At 43.5% G+C, this 27,217-nt stretch overlaps 2 protein-coding genes across 2 annotated transcripts; both read left to right on the top strand.

Moving 5' to 3' along the window:
- The first annotated feature begins 11,353 nt into the window (after window positions 1-11,353).
- On the top strand, window positions 11,354-14,018 carry LOC112244172 (carcinoembryonic antigen-related cell adhesion molecule 1-like). Its single transcript, XM_024411927.2, has 4 exons — window positions 11,354-11,551; window positions 11,960-12,259; window positions 12,945-13,226; window positions 13,741-14,018. The coding sequence occupies exons 1-4, from the start codon at window positions 11,497-11,499 to the stop codon at window positions 14,016-14,018; spliced, it is 915 nt and encodes a 304-aa protein (XP_024267695.2). The 5' UTR covers window positions 11,354-11,496.
- A 96-nt stretch (window positions 14,019-14,114) lies between these two features.
- LOC112226424 (carcinoembryonic antigen-related cell adhesion molecule 5-like) lies at window positions 14,115-21,129 on the top strand. Its single transcript, XM_042308967.1, has 4 exons — window positions 14,115-14,384; window positions 14,518-14,769; window positions 19,843-20,121; window positions 20,395-21,129. Exons 1-4 carry the CDS (start codon window positions 14,174-14,176, stop codon window positions 20,700-20,702), a joined length of 1,050 nt encoding a protein of 349 aa, XP_042164901.1. The 5' UTR covers window positions 14,115-14,173; the 3' UTR covers window positions 20,703-21,129.
- The last annotated feature ends 6,088 nt before the right edge of the window (window positions 21,130-27,217 follow it).

The raw sequence follows: 27,217 nt of genomic DNA, 5'->3' as shown, positions 1-27,217 counted from the left end.
AGAGTATCTCTTGATAAGCTGTAGACCACACTATTTACCTAGAGAGTTTTCATACATTTTTGTCGTGGCTGTTTATTTACCACCACAGACTGACGCTTGCACTAAGACCGCACTGAGTCAGCTGTATAAGCAAACAGGAAATCACTCAACCAGAGGCAGTGTCATAGTGGCTGGGGACTTTAATGCAGGGAAACTTTAATCAGTTTTACCTAATTTGTATCAGCATGTTAAATGTGCAACCAGATGAAAAAAAAATCTAGATTACCATTACTCCACACACAGAGATGCATACAAAGCTCTCCCTCGCCCTCCATTTGGCAAATCTGACCATAATCCTATTCTTCTGATTCCTGCTTACAAGCAAAAATTAAAGCAGGAAGCACCAGTGACTCGGTCTATAAAAAAGTGGTCAGATGAAGCAGATGATAAACTTCAGGACTGTTTTACTAGCACAGACTGGAATATGCTCTGTGATTCTTCCGATGGCATTGAGGAGTACACCACAGCAGTCACTGGCTTTATCAATAAGTGCATCGAGGATGTTGTCCCAACAGTGACTGTACGTACATACCCCAACCAGAAGCCATGGATTACAGGCAACATTCACACTGAGCTAAAGGTTAGAGCTGCCACTTTCAAGGTGCGGGACTCTAACACGGAAGCTTGGAAGAAATCCTGCTATGCCCGCAGATGAACCAAACAGGCAAGCACCAATACAGGACTAAGTTTGAGTCGTACTACACCAGCTCAGATGCTCGTCGGATGCGGCAGGGCCTGCAAACTATTACAGATTACAAAGGGAATCACAGCCGCGAGCTGCCCAGTGACACGAGCCTACCAGACAAGCTAAATCACTTTTATGCTTGCATCGAGGCAAGCAACACTGAGGCATGGATGACAGCATCAGCTGTTCCGGACGAGTGTGTGATCACGCTCTCCGTAGCCGACATGAGTAAGACCTTTAAACAGGTCAACATTCCCAAGGCCGCTGGGCCAGACGGATTACGAGGACGTGTGCTCCGGGCATGTGTTGACCAACTGGCAGGTGTGTTCACTTACATTTTCAACATGTCCCTGATTGAGTCTGTAATACCAACATGCTTCAAGCAGACCACCATAGTCCCTGTGCCCAAGAGCACTAAGGTAACCTACCTAAATGACTACAGACCCGTAGCAATCACATCCGCAGCCATGAAGTGCTTTGAAAGGCTGGTAATGGCTCACATTAACCCAGAAACCCTAGACCCACTCCAATTTGCATACCGCTCAAACAGATCCACAGATGATGAAATCTCTATTGCCCTCTACACTGCCCTTTCCCACCAGGACAAAAGGAACACCTACGTGAGAATGCTATTCATTGACTACAGCTCAGTGTTCAACACCATAGTGCCCTCAAAGCTCATCCCTAAGCTAAGGATCCTGGGACTAAACACCTCCCTCTGCAACTAGATCTTGGATTTCCTGACGGGCCACACCCAGGTGGTGAGGGTAGGTAGCAACACATCTGCCACGTTGATCCTCAACACTGGAGCCCCTCAGGGGTGCATGCTCAGTCCCCATCTGTACTCCCTGTTCACCCACGACTGCATAGTTGGGCACGACTCCAACTCAATCATCAAGTTTGCAGATGACACAACAGTAGTAGGCTTGAATACCAATAACGACGAGACAGCCTACAGAGAGGAGGTTAGGGCTCTGGGAGTATGGTGCCAGGAAAATAACCTCTCACTCAACATCAACAAAACAAAGGAGATGATCGTGCACTTCAGGAAACAGCAGAGGGAGCACCCCCCAAATCGACTTTACCACAGTAGAGAAGGTGAAAAGTTTCAAGATCCTTGGCGTACATATCACTGACAAACTGAAATGGTCCACCCACACAGACAGTGTGGTTCTGAGGAAGGCGCAACAGCACCTCTTCAACCTCAGGAGGCTGAAGAAATTTGGATTGTCACCTAAAACACTGACAAACTTTTACAGAAGCACAATTGAGAGCATCCTGTCAGACTGTATCACTGCATGCTACGGCAACTGCACCGCTTACAAACGCAGGGCTCTCCAGAGGGTGTTGCGGTCTGCACAACGCACCATCGGTAGCAAACTACCTGCCCTCCAGGACACCTACACTACCTGTCAGGTAGGCCAAAAAGATCATCAAGGACAACAACCATCCAAACCACTGCCTGTTCACCCCGCTATCATCCAGAAGGCGAGGTCAGTAGAAGTGCATCAAAGCTGGGACTGAGAGACCGAAAAACAGCTTCTTACTTAAGGCCATCAGACTGTTAAATAGCCATCACTAGCACAGAGGCTGCTGCCTATATACACAGACTTGAAATCACTGGCCACTTTAATAAATGGAACACTAGTCACTTTAATAGTTTACATATCTTGCATTACTCATCTCATATGTGTATATACTGTATTCTACGCTATTCTACTGTATCTTAGTCTATGCCGCGCTGACATTGCTCGTCCATATATTTATTTATTCTTAATTCCATCCCTTTGCTTATTGGGTGTATTGGGTATATGTTGTGAAATCGTTAGATATTACTTGTTACATATTACTTGTTACATATTACTGCACTGTCGGAGGTACCCACACCCTGTTTTGCCCGAGTACCCTTTTCCCACTGTATTTTTTGTTGACACACAGGGGTGTTTTCATGTTGAAGACCCACAGGGCCTTCAGGATATTATTTGTCTAATCTAACTAATCTCATAGTGAGCTGAGCTGTTGTCTCTGATTCACCTATCACATTGAGGGTGGAGGTGGCTGTGAGCTGAGGGCTGGTGCTCTGGACCACATAGACCCCTGAGTCGACCACTTTAATGGAGGTCAGAGTCCCCGTGCTGATGTCCACCGAGGCCCTACTGTTGTGGCTCGGGAACATGGCCTGCTGGGCCCCGACCAGGTCAGGATCTGAGCGTCCCCCACAGCCCAGCTGCTGCTCTGCAACTGAGTGGCCGGAGACAGGATCAAGGTCACCGTGTTGCCCCCACAGCCCGGGTTCCTAGAGGGAAGCATCTTCACAGCGCTGGAGCTCAGCACACCTGGAGAATAGTGGAAAGATGGGTCTTTAGCATCCAGTGGTCAACAATCCTGGTCCTGGAACACAACAGGGTGTACCCACTTTTGTTCCTCTTCCAGCTAATCAGTTCCGATTAAGATATACATTAGTTGAATTCACAGTTTTAGTTGTTTTTGAAGTGATATTATCACAGTCAAATATGAACTTGAGGTCACTAGTCTTTAACATGCAATATTTTGGGGACATTTGGTAGTCTACCTGGTAAATACAACTTTGTAATTTTTTTAGGAAATGATATAATACAAATACAATAAACAGGTACTCAATCAAAAACATACAAACTAACTATCTAGTCTTAAACTATCAGTCTTAAACTAACTATCTAGTCTTAAACTGTATCCATTTTAGTACAAGTTGTAATTACTAAATTCACATTTTTTTTTCAATGTCTCTTACACTTTCATTTCTCCATCTTCTGGACTTGTGAATTCATAGTAAATGAAACTGAAACTTACCTCCCCGAGTTAGTTGTATTATTGAAAAATAAGACATGTTACCTTGTATCAAAGCCAGTAGAAGAACATGTGGGACTCTTCCTCTTATCTCCCACATTGTGTTTAGGTGGTCTATGAGTGCTCCTACTCTTTTATATTAGTATTTTGGGGTCCAGCCCCCTACCCAAATACCTCAGGAAACAAGCTAATGTATCTTTATATGCCAGTGTCCATCATATAGTACTTGTTCCTGACAAACTACAACAGAGGTCTAATATTTAGTTTTTTTCCCCCTGCAAACATTTTCCTTGGTTTCATGGTGTGAATGACCAATTAGGGAAATCTGATTGACAAATGGTGACAGAGAATGTGTGTGACCTCCGAGTTGCCTATCCCCCTTCATCCCTCCTGTCTGTCTCCTTCACACTTTGATACAGTAGGTAGCCTTATTGTGTCAATGGCATTGTAGTAAAGAATCATTACAAATATTTTCACAGATCAATTAGACACAAAACATATATATAAATAGGATTACTTCTATAGTATTTAATTGTGTGTCGTTTAAGTCTATATATTTTCTGACAACAGTTTTACTGGTTTGGAACAGGGCTACAGTCTCTTACAAAACACCATGACAACCAAATGTGTTAAATGTTTATAATGTAGTCAGCAAGTACAGAATAGAATGGTACATACTGTACATCAAGTATTATACATATCGTGTCTGTGATATTGTAACGTAGTACTTTAGCATACAGTACCTATAACATTGACATCCCCTTTTCACAATTTTCCCAAATATTGAGAAATCTCCCTCTGTTATTCCTGGCAGTGTTTGTGTAACAAGGCAAAACACATGTCTTTCACTTCTCCCAGGTCAACACCTGTAGAATTGTCTAATTTGTGGGGACAGGTCCCTATCAGGGAACACCTGAGCACACCTATGTGTCTATGCCAGATCAGGTTTGATTGATGAACAGTGGAGGAAAATGTATTTTTAAATGTATTTTCTTTTAACCTTTATTTAACCAGGCAAGTCAGTTAAGAACAAATTGTAATTTACAATGACGGCCTACCCAACCAAACCCCGACGAGGCTGGGCCAATTGTGCACCGCCCTATGGGACTCCCAATCACGGCCGGATACAGCCTGGATTCGAACCAGGGACTTTAGTGACACCTCTTGCACTGAGATGCAGTGCCATAGACCACTGCCTGTTGTTATCTAACTGTTCAACAGAGGAGCATGAATAGAGGAACAAACTGGTCATGCGAAAGACACTCAGCTATTCTATGAAACCAACATAAGTACCCACATGCTGTATTACAAAGCTCTCAGGTTGAGGGTAAGAGGTCATATTAACCAACATAAAGCCCTGAGGGAGAGAACAGGCACCATATGATAACACCATCACACCATGAGAGCTGAGTTGAACAGTGGGATATTGTACTAATCTCTATTCAGTGCCTAAATGTGCTGCCTGCTCATGTAACAAGTGTTGTATTTCATGTCATGTAATTACACAAAATCTGAACAGTTCCCATGTCTGATATTAGTGTACATTCCTTTTGGTGGTGTAAGTGCCCTTTTTAAGGTCGCACACTTCCTTCTCTTTCGGTGTTCCCCCTCATAAACATCCCATGCCCCTTACCTCTTCCCTGTCTACTCTACACTGTCATGGAAGACGGAGGTTACAGTGAAATTATCCCATTGAAATCATAACCAAACCTTCTTGAGTTAAACCCCCTCGACCTCTGAATGCTATGCTATGAAAAGCCAACTGTTAAGCGTGAAAAAGCAAACAGCGTTGCTGTTCATGACACACTCTTAGCACCTACTACCATGCCCCGTGGTTTGTCTTGCCCATTCTCCCTATGAATGGCACACATACACAATCCATGTCTCAGTTGTCTCAAGGCTTAAAGATCCTTATTTAACCTTTCTCCTCTCCTTCATCTAAACTGATTTAAATGGATTTAACAAGTGACATCAATGAGGGTTCACAGCTTCCAACTGGATTCGCCTAGTCCGTCAATGTCATGGAAGGAGCAGGTGTTCCTACTGTTTTGTAAACAAATGCTGTGCTGCCCATATACAGTACAATAATTCCTCTGTAAAGTATAAATTAAGGAAAGGGGACATGAATACACATGCTAGTCCAATGACGCCATGTGCAGCAAAAAGTATTGTAGCTAGCTAACATTTATAGTATTCATAGATTACAAGATGTAAAAAGTATATAAATACATGAAATGCATGAATATCCCAATATAATGGTAGGATGCCATAACAATAATATTTCAGGGACCATAATTATTCATTATCGGTGCTTTTACATATACAGTTGAAGTTGGAAGTTTACATACACCTTAGTCAAATACATTTAAACGCAGTTTTCCACAATTCCTGATATTTACTCCAAGTAAAAATTCCCTGTCTTAGGTCAGTTAGGATCACCACTTCATTTTAAGAATGTGAAATGTCAGAATAATAGTAGAGAGAATGACTTTTTTCAGCTTTTATTTCTTTCATCACATCCAGTGGGTCAGAAGTTTACATACACTCAATTAGTATTTGGTAGCATTGCCTTTAAATTGTTTAACTTGGGTCAAACGTTTCGGGTAGCACTCCACAAGCTTCCCACAATAAGTTGGGTGAATTTTGTCCCATTCCTCCTGACAGAGCTGGTGTAACTGAGTCAGGTTTGTAGGCCTCCTTGCTCACACAAGCATTTCAGTTCTGCCCACAAATGTTCTATGGGATTGAGGTCAGAGCTTTGTGATGGCACTCCAATACCTTGACTTTGTTGTCCTTAAGCCATTTTTCCACAACTTTGGAAGTATGCTTGGGGTCATTGTCCATTTGGAAGACCCATTTGCGACCAAACCTTAACTTCCTGACTGATGTCTTGAGATATTGCTTCAATATATCCACGTAATTTTCCATCCTCATGTGGTGCTTTGCACCAGTCCCTCCTGCAGCAAAGCACCCCCACACCATGATGCTGCCACCCCTGTTCTTCACGGTTGGGATGGTGTTCTTCGGCTTACAAGCCTCCCCCTTTTTCCTCCAAACATATCAATGGTCATTATGGCCAAACAGTTCTAAATTTGTTTCATCAGACCAGAGGATATTTCCCCAAAAAGTACGATCTTTGTCCCCATGTGCAGTTGCAAACCATAGTCTGGCTTTTTTATGGTGGTTTTGGAGCAGTGGCTTCTTCCTTGCTGAGCGGCCTTTCAGGTTATGTCGATATAGGACTCGTTTTACTGTGGATATAGATACTTTTGTACCTGTTTCCTCCATCATCTTCACAAGGTTTTTTGCTGTTGTTCTGGGATTGATTTGTACATCTCTAGGAGACAGAAAGCGTCTCCTTCCTGAGCGGTATGACGGCTGCGTGGTCCCATGGTGTTTATACTTGCGTACTATTTGTACACCTCCAGGTGTTCGGAAATTGCTCCCAAGGATGAACCAGACTTGTGGAGGTCTACAATTTTTTTGCTGAGGTCTTGGCTGATTTCTTTTGATTTTCCCATGATGTCAAGCAAAGAGGCACTGAGTTTGAAGGTAGGCCTTGAAATACATCCACAGGTACACCTCCAATTGACTCAAATTATGTCAATTAGCCTATCGGAAGCTTCTAAAGCCATGACATAATTTTCAGAAATTTTACAAGCTGTTTCAAGGCACAGTCAACTTAGTGTATATAAACTTCTGACCCACTGGAATTGTGATACAGTGAATTATAAGCGACATAATCTGTCTGGTTAACAATTGTTGGAAAAATGACTTGTGTCATGCACAAAGTAGAAGTCTTAACCGACTTGCCAAAACTATAGTTTGTTGACAAGAAATTTGTGGAGTGGTTGAACAACGAGTTTTAATGACTCCAACCTAAGTGTTTGTAAACTTCCGACATCAACTGTATACTGATTGTACAAAACATTGGGAACACCTGCTCCTTCCTTGACATAGACTGACCAGGTGAATCCAGTTGAACGCTATGAACCCTTTTATATGTGACTTGTTAAATCCACTTCAATCAGTGTAGATGAAGGGGAGGAGAAAGGATTAAAGAAGGCTCCAATAAGGCTCCATCCATCTTCCCATCAATTTTAACCATCTTCCCTGTCCCTGCTGAAGAAAAGCAGGCCCAAACCATGATGCTGCCACCACCATGTTTGACAGTGGGGATGATGTGTTCAGGGTGATGAGCTGTGTTGCTTTTACGCCAAACATAACGTTTTGCATTGTTGCCAAAAAGTTCAATTTTGGTTTCATCTGACCAGAGCACCTTCTTCCACATGTTTGGTGTGTCTCCCAGGTGGCTTGTGGCAAACTTTCAACAACACTTTTTATGGATATCTTTAAGAAATGGCTTTCTTCTTGCCACTCTTCCATAAAGGCCAGATTTGTGCAATATACAACTGATTGTTGTCCTATGGACAGAGTCTCCCACCTCAGCTGTAGATCTCTGCAGTTCATCCAGAGTGATCATGGGCCTCTTGGCTGCATCTCTGATCAGTCTTCTCCTTGTATGAGCTGAAAGTTTAGAGGGACGGCCAGGTCTTGGTAGATTTGCAGTGGTCTGATACCATTTCAATATTATCGCTTGCACAGTGCTCCTTGGGATGTTTAAAGCTTGGGAAATCTTTTTGTATCCAAATCCGGCTTTAAACTTCTTCATAACAGTATCTCGGACCTGCCTGGTGTGTTCCTTGTTCTTCATGATGCTCTCTGCGCTTTTAACGGACCTCTGAGACTATCACTGTGCAGGTGCATTTATACAGAGACTTGATTACACACAGGTGGATTGTATTTATCATCATTAGTCATTTAGGTCAACATTGGATCATTCAGAGATCCTCACTGAACTTCTGGAGAGAGTTTGCTGCACTGAAAGTAAAGGGGCTGAATAATTTTGCACACCCAATTTTTCAGTTTTTGATTTGTTAAAAAAGTTTGAAATATCCAATAAATGTCGTTCCACTTCATGATTGTGTCCCACTTGTTGTTGATTCTTCACAAAAAAATACAGTTTTATATCTTTATGTTTGAAGCCTGAAATGTGGCAAAAGGTCGCAAAGTTCAAGGGGGCCGAATACTTTCGCAAGGCACTGTATATATATTATATATCAATACCCCATAATGACAAAGCAAAAATGTTTTTAGAATTCTTTGCACATTTATTAAAAATAAAAAATGGAAATATAATATTTACGTAAGTATTCAGATGCTTTACTCAGTACTTTGTAGAAGCACCTTTGGCAGCAATTTACAGCCTTGAGTCTTCTTGGGTGTGATGGTATAATTTTGACAGAAGATTTTTCTCCCATTATTCTCTGCAGATCCTCTCAAGCTCTGTCAGGTTGGATTTGGAATGTCGCTGCACTGCGGCATTTGGAATGTCGCTGTTCAATTGGGTTCATGTCCGGGCTCTGGCTGGGCCACTCAAGAGCATTCAGAGACTTGTCCCGAAGCCAGTCCTCCGTTGTCTTGGCTGTGTGCTTAGGGTCGTTGTCTTGTTGGAAGGTGAACCTTCGCCCCAGTCTAAGGTCCTGAGCGCTCTGGAGCAAGTTTTTATCAAGGATCTCTCTGTACTTTGCTCCGTTCATCTTTGCCTCGATCCTGAGCGTCCTTTGAATGCCTTTTTGGCAAACTCCAAGCAGGCTGTCATATGCCTTTTACAAAGGAGTGGCTGCCGTGTGGCCACTCTACCATAAAGGATTGGTGGAGTGCTGCAGAGATGGCATCCCTTCTGGAATTTTCTCCCATGTCCACAGAGGAACTCTGGGGCTCTGTCAGAGTGACCGTCGGGTTCTTGGCCACCTCCCAGTTTGGCTGGGCGGCCAGCTCTAGGAAGAGTCTTGGTGGTTCCAAACTTCTTCCACTTAAGAATGATTGAGGGCATTTTGTTTTTGGAGACCTTCAATTCTGCAGATATGTTTTGGTATATGTTTTGGTACCCTTCCCCAGATCTGTCCCTCGACACAATCCTGTCTTGGAGCTTTACGAACAATTCTTTCGACCTCATGGCTTGGTTTTTTACGAACAATTATTTCGACCTCATGGCTTGGTTTTTACTCTGACATGCACTGTCCAATTCATGTCCAATCACCTGAATTTACCACAGGTGGACTCCAATCAAGTTGTAGAGACATCTCAAGGATGATCAATAGGAACAGGATGCACCTGAGCTCAATTTCGGGTCTCATAGCAAAGGGTCTGAATACTTATGCAAATAAGCAATTTCAGTTTTAAAATTTTTTAATACATTTGCAAAAAATTCTACAAACCTGTTTTTGCTTTGTCGTTATGGGTACTGTGTGTAGATTGATGAGGACAATTGCTTATATAATCAATTTGGAATAAGGCTGTAATGTAACAAAATGTGGCAAAAGTGAAGGGGTCTGAATATTTTCTGAATACACTGTATGTATATATAATGTAACAAAAAAGCTGCTTGACCGTTGGTATGAGGTTCTTACTGTATAATGCAGTTTATTTAGTATCTGAGTTAAAGCCATTCCGCATGGAAGAGTGGGACAAAAATCCTTAATGGGACCCATGTCGTCCAAAACATGGACTCAAATTGGCCAAAAATAATCTGGATACACCTGGATGCACTTTTGGAAAAATGTTCTATGGAGAGATGATTCAAAAGTATAACTTTTCGGACGAGATGGGTCCCATTATGCCTGGCGAAAACCAAACACTGCATTCCACAGTAAGAACCTCTTACCAACGGTCAAGCATGGTGGTGGTAGCGTGATGGTTTGGAGATGGCTTTAGTGCCACAGGATCTGTACGACTTGCCTTAATAGAAGGAACTATGAATTCTCCTCTGAATTCTACAGGATAATATCGGTTGCATCTGGCTGTGAGCTGAAGCTGAAGTGCAATGCAGCAAGACTATGATGCAAAACACAATTTGATGTTTTAGAGTGGTCCAGTCAAAGTCCAGACCTAATCCCAAATGAGATGCTGTGGCAGGATTTGAAACGAGCAGTACATGCTTGAAAATACCCCCAAAGTATCTGAGTTAAAGCCATTCCGCATGGAAGAGTGGGCCAAAATTCCTCCACAACAACATGAGAGACTGATCAACAACTACAGGAAGCGTTTGGTTGAAGTGATAAGTGGCAGAACTATGGACTATCCTCTGGTGTGGGTTGTCATCCTGGTGCTGCTCAACTTCACTACTGGTAAAGTAGACAATACGCTCATTCTGGGAAATATATAGCTCCCTATTTGTGCTATATGTCACAAACGCTTTGTTAAATAAGTAACAGGTTGTTCAAATGTCTCTGTTCTGTTGATGCACTTCAGTTTGGTTGCAGTCATTGTGGCTAAAGGTGGGACAACCAGTGTAAAGGGGCAATTACTTTTTCGCATCCAGGAATTGGGTGTTGCATAACTTTTTTCATTACATAAATAAAATAGTTTTTGTGAACTCAGGTTCCCTTTATCTAATATTGGGTTTTGGTTGAAGATCTGATAACATTCGGTATCAAAACTATGCAGAAATATAGAACATCAAAAAGAGGCAAATACTTTTTCACGGCGCTGTAAGTGTTTTCTTGACAGGTTCAATGTGAACAGTGTCTTATGAGCCCACGTTGCCTTAGTCGCTGTGGATGGATCATGAGTTTCAACAGGGTCAGAGAACAGTAAACCATAATCAACATGAATACAACCCCGTGTGTCAACAAAAAATACAGCGGGAAAAAGGTACTTGGGCAAAACAGGGTGTGGGTAGTTGGGTAGGTGTGTGTGAGTGTGTTCTGGTGGCAGGTAGGGTGGGCAGGTACATTGGCATCACCTAACTATTTGTTGATTGAGAGGAGACTGTGACTGTGCAGTATTGACATCTTTCGATTTATCAAGAAGTCTGGACAGTCATTTGGTTCATAGGAAAGTGTCCCATTTCTGATCCGTGGTGTTTGATAAGTGGCAGAACTATGGACCATCCTCTGGTGTGGGTTCTCATCCTGGTGCTGCTCAACTTCAATACAGGTAAAGTGGACAATATGCTCATTCTGGGAATATATTGATGCCTATTTGTGCTTCATGGTATAAACACTTGTTTAAATAAGTAACAGGTTGTTCAAATGTCTCTGTTTGGTTGATGCACTTCAGTCAAACAGTATCAAGTCAGAAAGATGCAGATTTCTATTTATTTGACATTGAAAACCAACCAATGTCTAGAGTAGACATTAGACATAGATACTAGGTCATGTTGTAAATTGTGCGTTCAACTTGAAGACACTAATTTGTAAACAAAAGCTTATATTTCTGTTAAAGTGACATAGTCTGAAGATTTTATTCATTTCAATTAAAATATTTAAAGGACTTTAAAGACTTTTGTACTGATTAATAATATCTCAAAACATGAACTAAACTCATCAATCCATCCTCTTCTAGATGTCTCTGGCCAGGTGGTGGTTCCCTCGATGAACCCCTTAGCTGTGGGCAGTAATGTCACCCTGAACCTAGTTCCTCAAAGCCCCATCAACATAGGGACCTGGTCATATGAAACTACAACCATTGTACTTTTCTATCCTGGTGGCAGTATTGTGAGCACAAGTTATCAAGGCAGAGTCTCATTCATCCGTTCCTCCTCAGAGCTGTCCATAAGCTCTCTCCAACTCAACGACTCAGGTTTGTATACCGTGCAGAGAATGGAGCCAGTCCTGACCGCTGTGGTGACCTTGTCTGTCCAGGGTAAGGAACTGACCTCTGCCTGTCTGTTTATCTTTCTACGATGGTAGACTCTCACTCACTGGCACACACGGTCACTTCCTCGCAAACATGCTCACCTGCACACTTACTTGCCCATTCACATACTTACTTGGTCCACATGCAAACATGCTTGCACATCAGTGGAGGCTACTGAGGGAAGGACAGCTAATAATACTAGCTAGAATTGAGTGTAATGGAGTGAATGGAATGCTATCAAACATATGAAAAACATGTTTTTATGAATATGAATACCATTCAATCCACTCCATTCCAGCCATTATTATGAGCCGTTCTGCCCTCAGCAGCCTCCACTGATGCAGATACATTGTCTATCAATGATTCATCTCTGTCATAATAATTCCTGACATGGAAAGCTAACACTTAAACATGTCAATGTTTTCTGAACCTATAGTGAAGTTGGCCTTCATAATACCTTTGAAAATAATGAAACTGAACAGATCACAGAGTATGAGCAAACGGTTCGTATACATTTTCAGATAAGACCTACACAAGATGTTTTATGTGTGCAAAGGGCTCTACAGTCCTCAATCCTGTAACTTAGTCTCTACAATAAGTAAATAAAATAGCATATTTAGATTTCCAAAACAATTTTTAGTGTGAAGCAAATATAAACTATATGGTTGTTATTCTTCTCTCTCACCCACAGAGCCCATTTCAAACGTGACTCTAAGAGCCAACGCCACTGATCTAGTGGAATTAAATGACACTGCCATTTTCACCTGCTCCGTCTCCTCTGGCACCTCCCTCTCCTACCGCTGGATGAATGGCAGCTCAGAGGTTGCAGCCAGTGACCGAGTTCGGCTTGGTGTTGGGAACAGCACTCTCTCCATAGTCAGTGTGACACGATACGATGAAGGGCCGTTCAGATGTGAGGTCATCAATGGAATCAGCAATGGCACCAGCCAGCCCATTGGCCTCAAGGTTAGATGTGAGTGTCAGAGTATGTCAGAGTATTTTCTTCCCAAATCATTGGGGGTAAAGGCCTGTGATATGAGATAGATTAGGGTTAAGGGCCTGTGATAGACTAGGGGAAGGGAGAGGATACCTAGTCAGTCGTACAACTGAATGCCTTCAACTGAAATGTGTCTTCCGCAATTAACCCAACCCCTCTGAATCAGAGAAGTGCGGGGGACTGCCTTAAATCGACATCCACGTCTTCGGGGCCCAAGGAACAGTGGGTTAACTGTGTTGCTCAGTGGCATAATGACAGATTTTTAACTTGTCAGCTCGGGGATTCGACCCAGCAACCTTTCGGTTACTGTACTAATACATCAAGCTGTAACACGCTACAGAAACAGGAGATGGGCTCCTGCTGCTATGAGCTGTTCCAACTTGCACAAGCCAAGGCTTCAGGAAGGCTACTTACTTACTAATCTTTGTCAAAATAATCAAACCATAAGACCATACTGACGATACTAACCATACTGTCTTGTATTTAACAGTTGGACCAGAGAGACCTGATGTAACTAGTCCAGATATAGCAATGACAGGACACATCGTGACATTCAACTGCTCGGCCTCCTCTCAGCCTCCCAGCCAGTTCAGCTGGTTCTTCAATGGCTCCCAGGTGGCGACTGGCTCAGTGTATGAGACTGGCCCACTGACCTTAGCCAGTCATGGGGAGTACACCTGTATGGCCTTCAACAACCTCACTTACAGAAACAGCACTGTCTCCAAGATGCTCACTGTTGTTGGTGAGTCTTGGTCTAACTTTAATTGATTCGTTTGGTGTACTTTCTTCAGAACAAATAATCCCTCTGCAGCCGTTAAACCTACTACGACCGTTGATACATTTTCACTTTGTTCTCAGCGCCAATCACCTCAGTGTCCATAAGCACCGGTGGAAACCAGGCGACAGAGGGTGACTCCTTTACAATGACTTGCAATATTGTCGGTGATCCTAGCTCCATTCACTGGTGGAAGAACCACACGTTAGTGCGTCTAGACAACAGAACACACGTCTCTTTCGACAACAGAACATTGGCCTTCAACCCTGTACAGCATTCAGACTATGGAGCATATCAGTGTATGGCCAGAAATAGTGTGAGCAACAGAACTAGCACCCGCTACACACTCCTAGTGAATTGTAAGTAATAATGGGGATGTATTCTTGTCAAATATAGAGAAGGTAATAGCTGTGATGAGATACAATGAAGTCAATCATCAGCAATAAGTTAGTTAGAGTTAAATATTTAAATGTCGTTGTCTGATTTTCACAGATGGACCCAAGCAACCTGTGATAGCTGGTGCACCCATTGCCGAAACAGAACAAAGAGTGACATTCAACTGCTCTGCCTCCTCTCAGCCTCCCAGCCAGTTCAGCTGGTTCTTCAATGGCTCCCAGGTGGTGACTGGCTCAGTGTATGAGACTGGCCGACTGACCTTAGCCAGTCATGGGGAGTACACCTGTATGGCCTTCAACAACGTCACTGGCAGAAACAGCACTGTCTCCAAGATGCTCACCATCATTGGTAAATCAGACTACAGATTGTTTGCTTTGTTGTGTTAATTTACGATCTGATAAAAGGACAAATATCGCAAAATACACAGAGTATAGCAAATATTAGGAACACCTTCCTAATACTGACTTTCCCTCAGAAAAGCTTCAATTCGTTAGAGCTTGGAGTCTACAAGATGTCGAAAGCATTCCACAGGAATGCCGGCCCATGTTGACTCCAATGCTTCCAATAAAAAGCATGAGCTGGTGCACACCGAGAGAAAATGATTATGTATAGAGGTACTGACTAACTGCGAATAAACTGTAAGCTATAGAGTTGCACACTCTATATATACTTTCTATATATAAACTTTCAATAATAACTGCGCTTTCTTCATGAGGCACAGTGATGCTGAAACGTGAGTTTATATATATAGATTGTGTGAGTCTCTTTTTTCAGTGTGAAAAACCCAGCAGCATTGCAGTTCATTACACAAGCCAGTGTGCCTGGCAACTAATACCATACCCTGTTCAAGGCACTTAAATCGTTTGTCTTTCCTATTCACCCTCTAAATGGCACACATTCATAATCCATGTCTCAATCGTCTCAAGTCTTAAAAATCCTTCTGTAATCTGTCTCCACCCCTTCATTTACACTGATTGAAGTGGATTTAACAAGTGACATCAATAAGGGATCATAGCTTTCACCTGGATTCACCTGGTCAGTTATGTCATGGAAATAGCATGTGTTTTTAATGTTTTGTACACTCAGTTACAATAAACATATTTATCATACAAAATAACCAAAACTACAGCTTTATACATACACTGAAAAAAAATATAAACACAACTTGTAAGGTGTTGGTCCCATGTTTCATGAGCTGAAATAAAATATCTCAAAAATTGTCCTTATGCACAAAAAGCTTATTTCTCTGAAATGTTGTGCTCAAATTTGTTCACATCCCTGTAAGTGAGCAGTTCTTCTTTGCCAAGATAATCCATCCACCTGACAGGTGTGGCAAATCAAGAAGCTGATTAAACAGAATGATCATTGCACAGGAGCACCTTGTGCTGGGGACAATAAAAGGCCACTATAAAATGTGCAGTTTTGTCACACAACACAATGCCACAGATGTCACATTTTTTGAGGGAGCGTGCAATTGGCATGCTGACTGCAGGACCAGAGCTGTTGCCAGAGAATTTAATGTTAATTTCTCTACCATAAGCTGCCTCCAACCTCGTTTTAGAGAATTTGGCAATATGTCCAACTGGCCTCTCAACCGCAGAACATGTGTAACCATGCCAGCCCAGGACCGTCACATCCAGCTTCTTCACCTGCAGGATCGTCTGAGACCAGCCACCCAGCCACCTGGAAAGATGTTGAAACTGAGGAGTAGTTCTGTCTGTAATAAAGCCCTTTTGTGGGGAAAAACTCATTCTGATTGGCTGAGCCTGGCTCCCCAGTGTGTGGGCCTATGCCCTCCAAGGCCCACCCATGGCTGCACCCCTGGCCAGTCATGTGAAATCCATAGATTAGGGCCAAATTAATGTATTTCAATTGACTGATTTCTATTCATACTAAGAGGATATCATGATATAAAACAGGAAATATATAAAACAGTAATAGAAAACAGTAATTTTACAATCCATCAGATTGTAGAACCATTTGTTTTATATATCCAAATATTGCGTCGCTGGAACTAACCATTTGATCAAATGACACATCTTCAAATCAAATCAAATCAAATCAAATTTTATTTGTCACATACACATGGTTAGCAGATGTTAATGCGAGTGTAGCGAAATGCTTGTGCTTCTGGTTCCGACAATGCAGTAATAACCAACAAGTAATCTAACTAACAATTCCAAAACTACTGTCTGAAACACAGTGTAAGGGGATAAAGAATATGTACATGAAGATATATGAATGAGTGATGGTACAGAGCAGCATAGGCAAGATACAGTAGATGGTATCGAGTACAGTATATACATATGAGATGAGTATGTAAACAAAGTGGCATAGTTAAAGTGGCTAGTGATACATGTATTACATAAGGATGCAGTAGATGATATAGAGTACAGTATATACGTATGCATATGAGATGAATAATGTAGGGTATGTAACATTATATAAGGTAGCATTGTTTAAAGTGGCTAGTGATATATTTTACATCATTTTACATCATTAAAGTGGCTGGAGTTGAGTCAGTGTCAGTGTCAGTGTGTTGGCAGCAGTGGCTCGGGTGGTTGTTGTCCTTGATGATCTTTATGGCCTTCCTGTAACATCGGGTGGTGTAGGTGTCCTGGAGGGCAGGTAGTTTGCCCCCGGTGAAGCGTTGTGCAGACCTCACTACCCTCTGGAGAGCCTTACGGTTGTGGGCGGAGCAGTTGCCGTACCAGGTGGTGATACAGCCCGCCAGGATGCTCTCGATTGTGCATCTGTAGAAGTTTGTGAGTGCTTTTGGTGACAAGCCGAATTTCTTCAGCCTCCTGAGGTTGAAGAGGCGCTGCTGCGCCTTCTTCACGATGCTGTCTGTGTGAGTGGACCAATTCAGTTTGTCTGTGATGTGTATGCCGAGGAACTTAAAACTTGCTACCCTCTCCACTACTGTTCCATCGATGTGGATAAGGGGGTGTTCCCTCTGCTGTTTCCTGAAGTCCACAATCATCTCCTTAGTTTTGTTGACGTTGAGTGTGAGGTTATTTTCCTGACACCACACTCCGAGGGCCCTCACCTCCTCCCTGTAGGCCGTCTCGTCGTTGTTGGTGATCAAGCCTACCACTGTTCTGTAGTCCGCAAACTTGATGACTGAGTTGGAGGCGTGCGTGGCCACGCAGTCGTGGGTGAACAGGGAGTACAGGAGAGGGCTCAGAACGCACCCTTGTGGGGCCCCAGTGTTGAGGATCAGCGGGGTGGAGATGTTGTTGCCTACCCTCACCACCTGGGGGCGGCCCGTCAGGAAGTCCAGTACCCAGTTGCACAGGGCGGGGTCGAGACCCAGGGTCTCGAGCTTGATGACGAGCTTGGAGGGTACTATGGTGTTGAATGCCGAGCTGTAGTCGATGAACAGCATTCTCACATAGGTATTCCTCTTGTCCAGATGGGTTAGGGCAGTGTGCAGTGTGGTTGAGATTGCATCATCTGTGGACCTATTTGGGCGGTAAGCAAATTGGAGTGGGTCTAGGGTGTCAGGTAGGGTGGAGGTGATGTAGGCCTTGACTAGTCTCTCAAAGCACTTCATGATGACGGAAGTGAGGGCTACGGGGCGGTAGTCGTTTAGCTCAGTTACCTTAGCTTTCTTGGGAACAGGAACAATGGTGGCCCTCTTGAAGCATGTGGGAACAGCAGACTGGTATAGGGATTGATTGAATATGTCCGTAAACACACCGGCCAGCTGGTCTGCGCATGCTCTGACGGCGCGGCTGGGGATGCCGTCTGGGCCTGCAGCCTTGCGAGGGTTAACACGTTTAAATGTCTTACTCACCTCGGCTGCAGTGAAGGAGAGTCCGCATGTTTCCGCTGCAGGCCGTGTCAGTGGTACTGTATTGTCCTCAAAGCGGGCAAAAAAGTTATTTAGTCTGCCTGGGAGCAAGACATCCTGGTCCGTGACTGGGCTGGTTTTCTTCTTGTAGTCCGTGATTGACTGTAGACCCTGCCACATGCCTCTTGTGTCTGAGCCGTTGAATTGAGATTCTACTTTGTCTCTGTACTGACGCTTAGCTTGTTTGATAGCCTTGCGGAGGGAGTAGCTGCACTGTTTGTATTCGGTCATGTTACCAGTCACCTTGCCCTGATTAAAAGCAGTGGTTCGCGCTTTCAGTTTCACGCGAATGCTGCCATCAATCCACGGTTTCTGGTTAGGGAATGTTTTAATCGTTGCTATGGGAATGACATCTTCAACGCACGTTCTAATGAACTCGCACACCGAATCATATTCGTCAATGTTGTTATCTGACGCAATACGAAACATATGCCAGTCCACGTGATGGAAGCAGTCTTGGAGTGTGGAGTCAGCTTGGTCGGACCAGCGTTGGACAGACCTCAGCGTGGGAGCTTCTTTTTTTAGTTTCTGTCTGTAGGCAGGGATCAACAAAGTGGAGTCGTGGTCAGCTTTTCCGAAAGGGGGGCGGGGCAGGGCCTTATATGCGTCGCGGAAGTTAGAGTAACAATGATCCAAGGTTTTTCCACCCCTGGTTGCGCAATCGATATGCTGATAAAATTTAGGGAGTCTTGTTTTCAGATTAGCCTTGTTAAAATCCCCAGCTACAATGAATGCAGCCTCCGGATAAATGGATTCCAGTTTGCAAAGAGTCAAATAAAGTTTGTTCAGAGCCATCGATGTGTCTGCTTGGGGGATATATACGGCTGTGATTATAATCGAAGAGAATTCTCTTGGTAGATAATGTGGTCGACATTTGATTGTGAGGAATTCTAAATCAGGTGAACAGAAGGATTTGAGTTCCTGTATGTTTCTTTCATCACACCATGTCTCATTAGCCATAAGGCATACGCCCCCGCCCCTCTTCTTACCAGAAAGATGTTTGTTTCTGTCGGCGCGATGCGTGGAGAAACCCGCTGGCTGCACTGCCTCCGATAGCGTCTCTCCACTGAGCCATGTTTCCGTGAAGCAAAGAACGTTACAGTCTCTGATGTCCCTCTGGAATGCTACCCTTGCTCGGATTTCATCAACCTTGTTGTCGAGAGACTGGACATTGGTGAGAAGAATGCTAGGGAGTGGTGCACGATGTGCCCGTCTCCGGAGTCTGACCAGAAGACCGCCTCGTTTCCCTCTTTTTCAGAGTCGTTTTTTTGGGTCGCCGCATGGGATCCATTCCGTTGTCCTGTTTGAAAGGCAGAACACAGGATCCGCGTCGCAAAAATCATATTCTTGGTCGTACTGATGGTGAGTTGACGCTGATCTTATATTCAGTAGTTCTTCTCGACTGTATGTAATGAAACCTAAGATGACCTGGGGTACTAATGTAAGAAATAACACATAAAAAAAACTAAAAACTGCATAGTTTCCTAGGAACGCGAAGCGAGGCGGCCATCTCTGTCGGCGCCGGAAGTAGTACATGAAGCAATACACTTCCTCTCTCCTCACAGAGGCTATAAAATCAGTGATGGTGAAACGAAACAAATTACCAATAGCATCTGACAACCTAACCCTGACCTGTGACGTCACCGGGCACTATGACACCATCTACTGGATGAAGGACAACCTGTCTCTGGTCCTGAACAACACCTTGAACTCTGACATCACCATCTCTAACAACTCTCTGCACTTCAGTCCAGTCAAGGTGTCTAACGATGGAAACTATCAGTGCGTCGCCACCAACCTCTTTGGTCCAAACACCAGCCCTAAATACCAGCTACTGGTGAACTGTAAGTACTGGTGTTGGAATCAAATATTTTAAAAGATAAGCATTTGATGTTATATTATGTAGAAAGTCAGAAACCCACCACTATTGTGACAGTTAGTGCTATCTGGGTTCTTTGGAACATCCCTACCCTAAATCTTAACCTTAACCATAACACTTATCTAACCCGAACCTTAACCCTTACCTTAACCATTTTATATTTCAACTTCAATGGGGTGATGTCAGAGTTGGATGTCCCTAGGATTATGACCCCACTTCTCTGAACCTCTCTCTGTAGATGGCCCTCTGAGTGTGAACATCTCTGGCCCAGGATTAGTGGTGATTGGCTCAGTAATTACTGCCAATCTGAAGTGCTCAGCCGACTCCCGGCCGACCAGTGAGTACTGGTGGAAATACATCAACCAATCATTGCCGGTGACTGGTTATTTGATGGCTGTAGGTGTCTCCTTGAAAAATGCAAGGATATACACCTGTGTGGCCAAGAACCGTCTAACTAACATCTCAATGTCCAAGACCATTAGTCTGGATGTTACTGGTAAGTGGGTAGGTTGTAATAGTAAGACCTATGTGGTATATAATGAGTAATAAATGTCACAATATTGTTTTTATTATGTAGAATTTAATTTGGTTCTAGTTTGCGTACGTGTTTGTGCAAGGATCATTTTCATGCATCCGGGAAATGCAATACAGACATTTTCTGAACTGGGGGATACAGACAGGAATCAAGAAGATGTATACACTGTATATTTATTTTTAACATCCTCACTCACTCATTCTCCTTCCTTTTCTCCCATTCTTTGTACCCCTCCTCACACATTCTCTTTGTCCCCCTCCTCTCCCATTCTCTTTGTCCTCCTCTTCTCCCATTCTTTGTACCCCTCCTCTCACATTCTCTTTGTCCCCCTCCTCTCCCATTCTCTTTGTCCCCCTCCTCTCCCATTCTCTTTGTCCTCCTCTTCTCCCATTCTTTGTACCCCTCCTCTCACATTCTCTTTGTCCCCCACCTCTCCCATTCTCTTTGTCCCCCTCCTCTCCCATTCTCTTTGTCCCCCTCCTCTCCCATTCTCTTTGTCCCCCTCCTCTCCCATTCTCTTTGTCCCCCTCCTCTCCCAACCTCTTTGTTTCCCCTCTCTCCCATTCTTCTTTCTCTCTCAGGCCATTCACCTGTCCCTCTATTCCAGTCCAGAGGTGGTCTGATGTTGATGGGCCTTGTAGCTCTCTCTCTGCCTCTGATCAACCACTGAGACCACCACAGTTTGCACACTGCACGTCTGTTGGTTGGCAGCCAATCACTCCCTTCCCTCTACCCTCACTGACTCCCCTCGCAGATCTGAAAAAGGACTGGATAGAAATAAGTGGTATTGTCAATACTGTAATTGCCCCTTCTCTTGTCACCATAGGGCTGGGTTTAGTATGCTCAGCTCCTTTCCAATGCTTTTAGATTGTGAGGAAAGAGTCCACAAGAGGTCAGATGGGAGGGATCTATCCCCTTAGAATAGAACCCACCTCTACAGTGTGTTTTTATGTCAATCATCTCTATAAACTGATATTCTTTTAAAAAACAAAAATCTTGAAAACTGGTCGACAAACATGGTAATTGAAGGGGCAAACATCCACTGCTCAGCTGCACTGCCTATTTATGTTTTGAATTCAATGTTCTTAGATATTCACTGCCTTTGTGACTGTGACTATTGCCCTGAAGTCCATTCACTGAGTGCCTTTCTGTGTTCTGCGTTTGATCATGTTTGTAAACTCTGTAGTTCAAGTACAAATTCAGGTTTATTTACCATATAAATACCTTAAAGGTAAAATGTTTCAAAACGATAATACATTAAACTGGTGTTTATGTAAAACATGGGTTGTCTTATGTTCATATTTCCTCTTCATTAATTATTGTCTTAAATTCATCTTTGTCTTTTCACCCATGTCCTACTGAATGGTGCAATCTTGGTTGATTTCTTTATCTGCAAAATCGCTGTGAAGAAATGTGGATTTAATGAAGCAGTAACAGAGGGATTTAGAGTGGCACAATACACGCAAAAGGAAATAGGAAAACTAATGCTAAAATGCTAAAATAATACATTGGAAACTAATCCACACACATGGTGAAAACTTGTTTTTAAAAAAGGAGTATAATTGTATCATATTTTTTTATAAACAAAAACAGTCATGGTTATTGAGCGAGCAACATGAGATTGCAAAACATGGTTACAAGGTTAATACAGAAGTTATTAAAGATCAACTCTTTAAATTGGAATACTCATGAAGTTTTTGCCTAGGTCACCCTTTGACCTCTCTACTCTTTCCATGATCTTCTGGCATTTCCACTGATTCTGGAATCCTTTCCTTAGGCACATTTCCACAACTGGATTGTGTATAGGACGGAGAGAATGGGATGGGAGAGAGATACACAGATTGGTGACTTTGAGAGATTCCACTGTAACAGGCATTGTAGAAACTCTTCAATGTACTGCTGTTAGTGTTACAGAAACACAGGACTACTTACAGGCCTTCCTGGGCTTGCGGTAGGATTTGGCAGACTTCTGGCAGAGGCAGCCTCCACTCAAACCCTCTCTCCTCCTCCCTGAGTGACACAAAGTAAACTGCTGTATTAGCCTGAGTGCCATTCAGTTTCTGCCAACTAATTGACATCCAAAAATATTACTATCATGGGCGGTCAGAAACAGACTGACAAGCAGGCTAGGATTGTAAAAAGAAAATCACAAACTACTGTATACCCTTAAAATATACATACTGGACAAATAGCAATGACTTCGTAATCACTCACCCTTACAGTCACACAGTCTGTCATGGTGTCTGTGGGGGTTGATCTGGTCTCCAACTCTCCCTGGGTCCTCCACTGTAGTTTCACTGACACCTGAACGTTGTACATCAGTTTCAGGAATCCCTTGGTAGAGAGGATGAGAGAGAGAGGCTGATCCTAATGGATATGTACAGTAAGTATGATGGACTCTCCTTCACTGCAGCCGAGGTGAGTAAAACATTTAAACGTGTTAACCCTCCCCAGGCTGCAGGCCCAGACGGCATCCCCAGCCGCGCCCTCAGAGCATGCGCAGACCAGCTGGCCGGTGTGTTCACTGACATATTCAATCAATCCCTATACCAGTCTGCTGTTCCCACATGCTTCAAGAGGGCCACCATTGTTCCTGTTCCCAAGAAAGCTAAGGTAACTGAGCTAAACGACTACCGCCCCGTAGCACTCACTTCCGTCATCATGAAGTGCTTTGAGAGACTAGTCAAGGACCATATCACCTCCACCCTACCTGACACCCTAGACCCACTCCAATTTGCTTACCGCCCAAATAGGTCCACAGACGATGCAATTTCAACCACACTGCACACTGCCCTAACCCATCTGGACAAGAGGAATACCTATGTGAGAATGCTGTTCATCGACTACAGCTCGGCATTCAACACCATAGTACCCTCCAAGCTCGTCATCAAGCTCGAGACCCTGGGTCTCGACCCCGCCCTGTGCAACTGGGTACTGGACTTCCTGACGGGCCGCCCCCAGGTGGTGAGGGTAGGCAACAACATCTCCACCCCGCTGATCCTCAACACTGGGGCCCCACAAGGGTGCGTTCTGAGCCCTCTCCTGTACTCCCTGTTCACCCACGACTGCGTGGCCACGCACGCCTCCAACTCAATCATCAAGTTTGCGGACGACACAACAGTGGTAGGCTTGATTACCAACAACGACGAGACGGCCTACAGGGAGGAGGTGAGGGCCCTCGGAGTGTGGTGTCAGGAAAATAACCTCACCCTCAACGTCAACAAAACTAAGGAGATGATTGTGGACTTCAGGAACCAGCAGAGGGAACACCCCCCTATCCACATCGATGGAACAGTAGTGGAGAGGGTAGTAAGTTTTAAGTTCCTCGGCATACACATCACAGACAAACTGAATTGGTCCACTCACACAGACAGCATCGTGAAGAAGGCGCATGTAAATGTAGTTCTTTCACAGACACCTCACATGATGCACATCAGTAGCAGCTGTAATAGGTGTAACCTGCTATAACTCACTGTACATCATAAAGCCAAGTACATTCAACAGTAAATCAAACAGAATGTTCAATACTTTACCTTGCCCGTGGCCAGTGAATGCCAATACACAGAACAGCAAAAGCATCTTTATTCCCATTCCTCTGGCCACAATATCCTTGTGAATGTGCAATATGATCTCTACAGCTATGACTGAATGAACAACTAACCTCCACAGTTACTTCAGCCCTTTATAAAGACGTGTGTCTCAATCTGAGATAAAATGGGCCATGTTCTATGAAGCGTGTGCCCCTACCTACACCTGCCTTGTGGATTCTTTTATATCCGTCAAGCGTTTTGGAAAAAGTGGACGTTGGCCAAAACAACACCTCATAGTGTTATTGATGAGTGAAGTCAGCCTGACAGGTGGATGAGAGTCCTTCATGATACTGACCTGTGATGACAAAACACTCTTCTGCCTTCATGGCTTATGTTCAATAAATATACTTTCTTTCAGAGCAAACTAACAAATAACGTTCATTAAATAGAATGTTCACCTGAAGACTTGAAGAACTCTTGAAACTGTCAGCCAGACACTGTGATTGTGTTTCCTTGGCAAACAAGACAATGATCAAATATTCCTTTAGCAAAGCAATGAGGAAATAAAAACGTCATTGATCTGATAGGTCAATATGCTGCCCAAATAATCATTCAAGCGATTAGAGGAAACTAAATGACAGTTTGTGTGAAAGGGTTAGAGAAGTTCTGTTTGCACAGAGTCAAATCTCACATTGACTATCATAGGACATGAACATTCTTTCATGGAATAACGGTTTGGTGCTTGCTGGATTCCATTAATCAGTCATGCTATTGGGCTCCACACCGCTACACTGGATCATTCATCCCCATGTCGATGGTATCTCTGAAGACCAACTTAAAAACAGATATTTACACTTGGTCTCTTGAGCTTCCATTTTCAGCATGTTAGAAGCTGTAAGGTGGAACTAGTAAACAAATACTTCTCGACAACTGACACTGCCAACTAACCATACGAAGGAGCGGGTCCAACGTCTCATCACAGTGCTGTGTGTCACTAGACAGCTCTCTTGTGGTTCTCTGCTCAGGCATAACTCAACACATGCAGGTACAGTATCTTGGATGTGCTCACATCATCACATGCCGTTATAAAACTGTTTGGTCATCCCAATACAATAAATCTGTCAATTTTTGTGTTCCATGTGAACTTTCGCTGCCCCCATTGTTTTGGGTACATTAAGAAATCAAACACACTCTGGAACACACACACTGGATATTTTGACAAGATACAGTTAAAGGTCAATTATGTTATTATTTTGTTTTAAAAACTTTTCTTTGCAGAGCCGTCATGCAGACACACTTCAGTGGTTGGAAGCTACAAACAAAGCAATGTCCACACAAACTGTAAGCTTTCATTGGTTTTAATGGATTGCATTTTGACACAATCAACATTCAACATCAACAACACAACCATGGTCAAGTACAGAGGCTGGTAGGCCTACATATGCAGTATATACAAACAGTCTATGCAGCCTTTTATAGGGAGTCTTGGGTCTCGTGAGGTGACTGCCTTTGAATAAAGAGTGCAAGACAAGTACAAGCTAGCTACAACACATCCATACACACTAACTCAGTATCATGTCATATCCATGCCAAATACCCACCAGTCTCAGCGCTACTTTGAAATGCCCTCATCATTCACTCCAAATACCATTCCCCTTCATTCTCCATATTTGTGCAGCCAAAATAAGACATATTCAGCCTAAATCTTCACAAGTAACAAAAAGCAACGGTGGTAAACAGATACCAGAAACAAGTAATGGTTTAACAGTGGAGCCAACTGGCCAAGTGATGCCTTCTTGCATCATCACCTTAAATGGTCTCTGTGTCAAAACACATATGGGACACCATTAAAGGGAAAGGGAAATTATATTATTAGTAACCAATCAGATCAGTAACCAATCAGATCGATAGGACTGTAGGCTAACCTACATGAGGAGAAAAATACAGGAAATGTTGATATTTTGAGAGGAAACAAAACAAACCTTTAGTATGGTAGGTTTTCTGATTCTCCTAACCTTTCTGTGGGGAAGCTCTTATGAAGTATCTATCAGCCAGGAAAGACAGATCCTAACATATTGGTGCATGATATCCATAATACAGAATGGAATTGAAGAGAAAGACAATCTCTCAAATCAGCTCAATCACATCTCAATTGGTGATAAGTGGTCAAATCTGATATTTGATCCTATTAGTGTTTAGCGGTCCTCTACGCAGCCATTTTGGTGGTAAGTTACAGTACGGTCCCATAGAATAGAGTTGTGCAGTGGTTACCAACCCTGGTTCTGGAAAGCCTTTTAAGTTCAGGCTTTTCTTCCAGCCCACCATTCAAAACATTCAACGTGATTCAACTAATCAAAGACTAGATCATTATTTGAATCATGGATTGGAACAAAAGTCTGTACTAAAAGCAGTGAATGTGCTAAAAGCCGGTAATCTTGTGGCTCTCCAGGACCAGGGTTTTTACCTCTGATGTAGTGAGTGGATCATTGGCCATCAGTTCTCCATCAGCTGGTATTCAGTTTTCAGCCTGTTTCTCCAGCAGGCCCTTGAGGTGGGCGTGTAGCGGCTGGCACACAGCCTGGTAGCCCTGAGGGGTGAGGTGGAGGAAGTCATACAGGTCCTGGTGGGAGATGCTGCCGTCCGAGTGCACAAAGCCGGGGTCAACGTTGAGGAGGGAGGCGTGGGGGAGAGAGGACACTGCATCCTTGACCAGCTTGTTGACCTGGGCGTTCCTCTCCCGCAGGGGTTGGGCATCTTACCCCTGGACAGCACTCCCTGTGGTTGGAAACATACATGAAAGCACAGGAGGCTGCTGAGGGGAGAACGGTTCATAATAATGTCTGGAATGGAGCAAATGGAATGGCATCAAACACCGGAAAACCATGTGTGTGATACCATTCCACTGATTCAGCGCCAGCTTTTAACACGAGCCCATTCTCCCCAATTAAGGTCCCACCACCTCCTGTGCATGATAGTCACTAGACGGCAAAAGGACA

Source organism: Oncorhynchus tshawytscha, linkage group LG03 (genome assembly GCF_018296145.1).
Source record: "Oncorhynchus tshawytscha isolate Ot180627B linkage group LG03, Otsh_v2.0, whole genome shotgun sequence".
Classification (NCBI taxonomy): Eukaryota; Metazoa; Chordata; class Actinopteri; order Salmoniformes; family Salmonidae; genus Oncorhynchus; species Oncorhynchus tshawytscha.
Note: the sequence above shows the minus strand (reverse complement) of the source record. Positions and strands in the feature narration are given on the sequence as shown.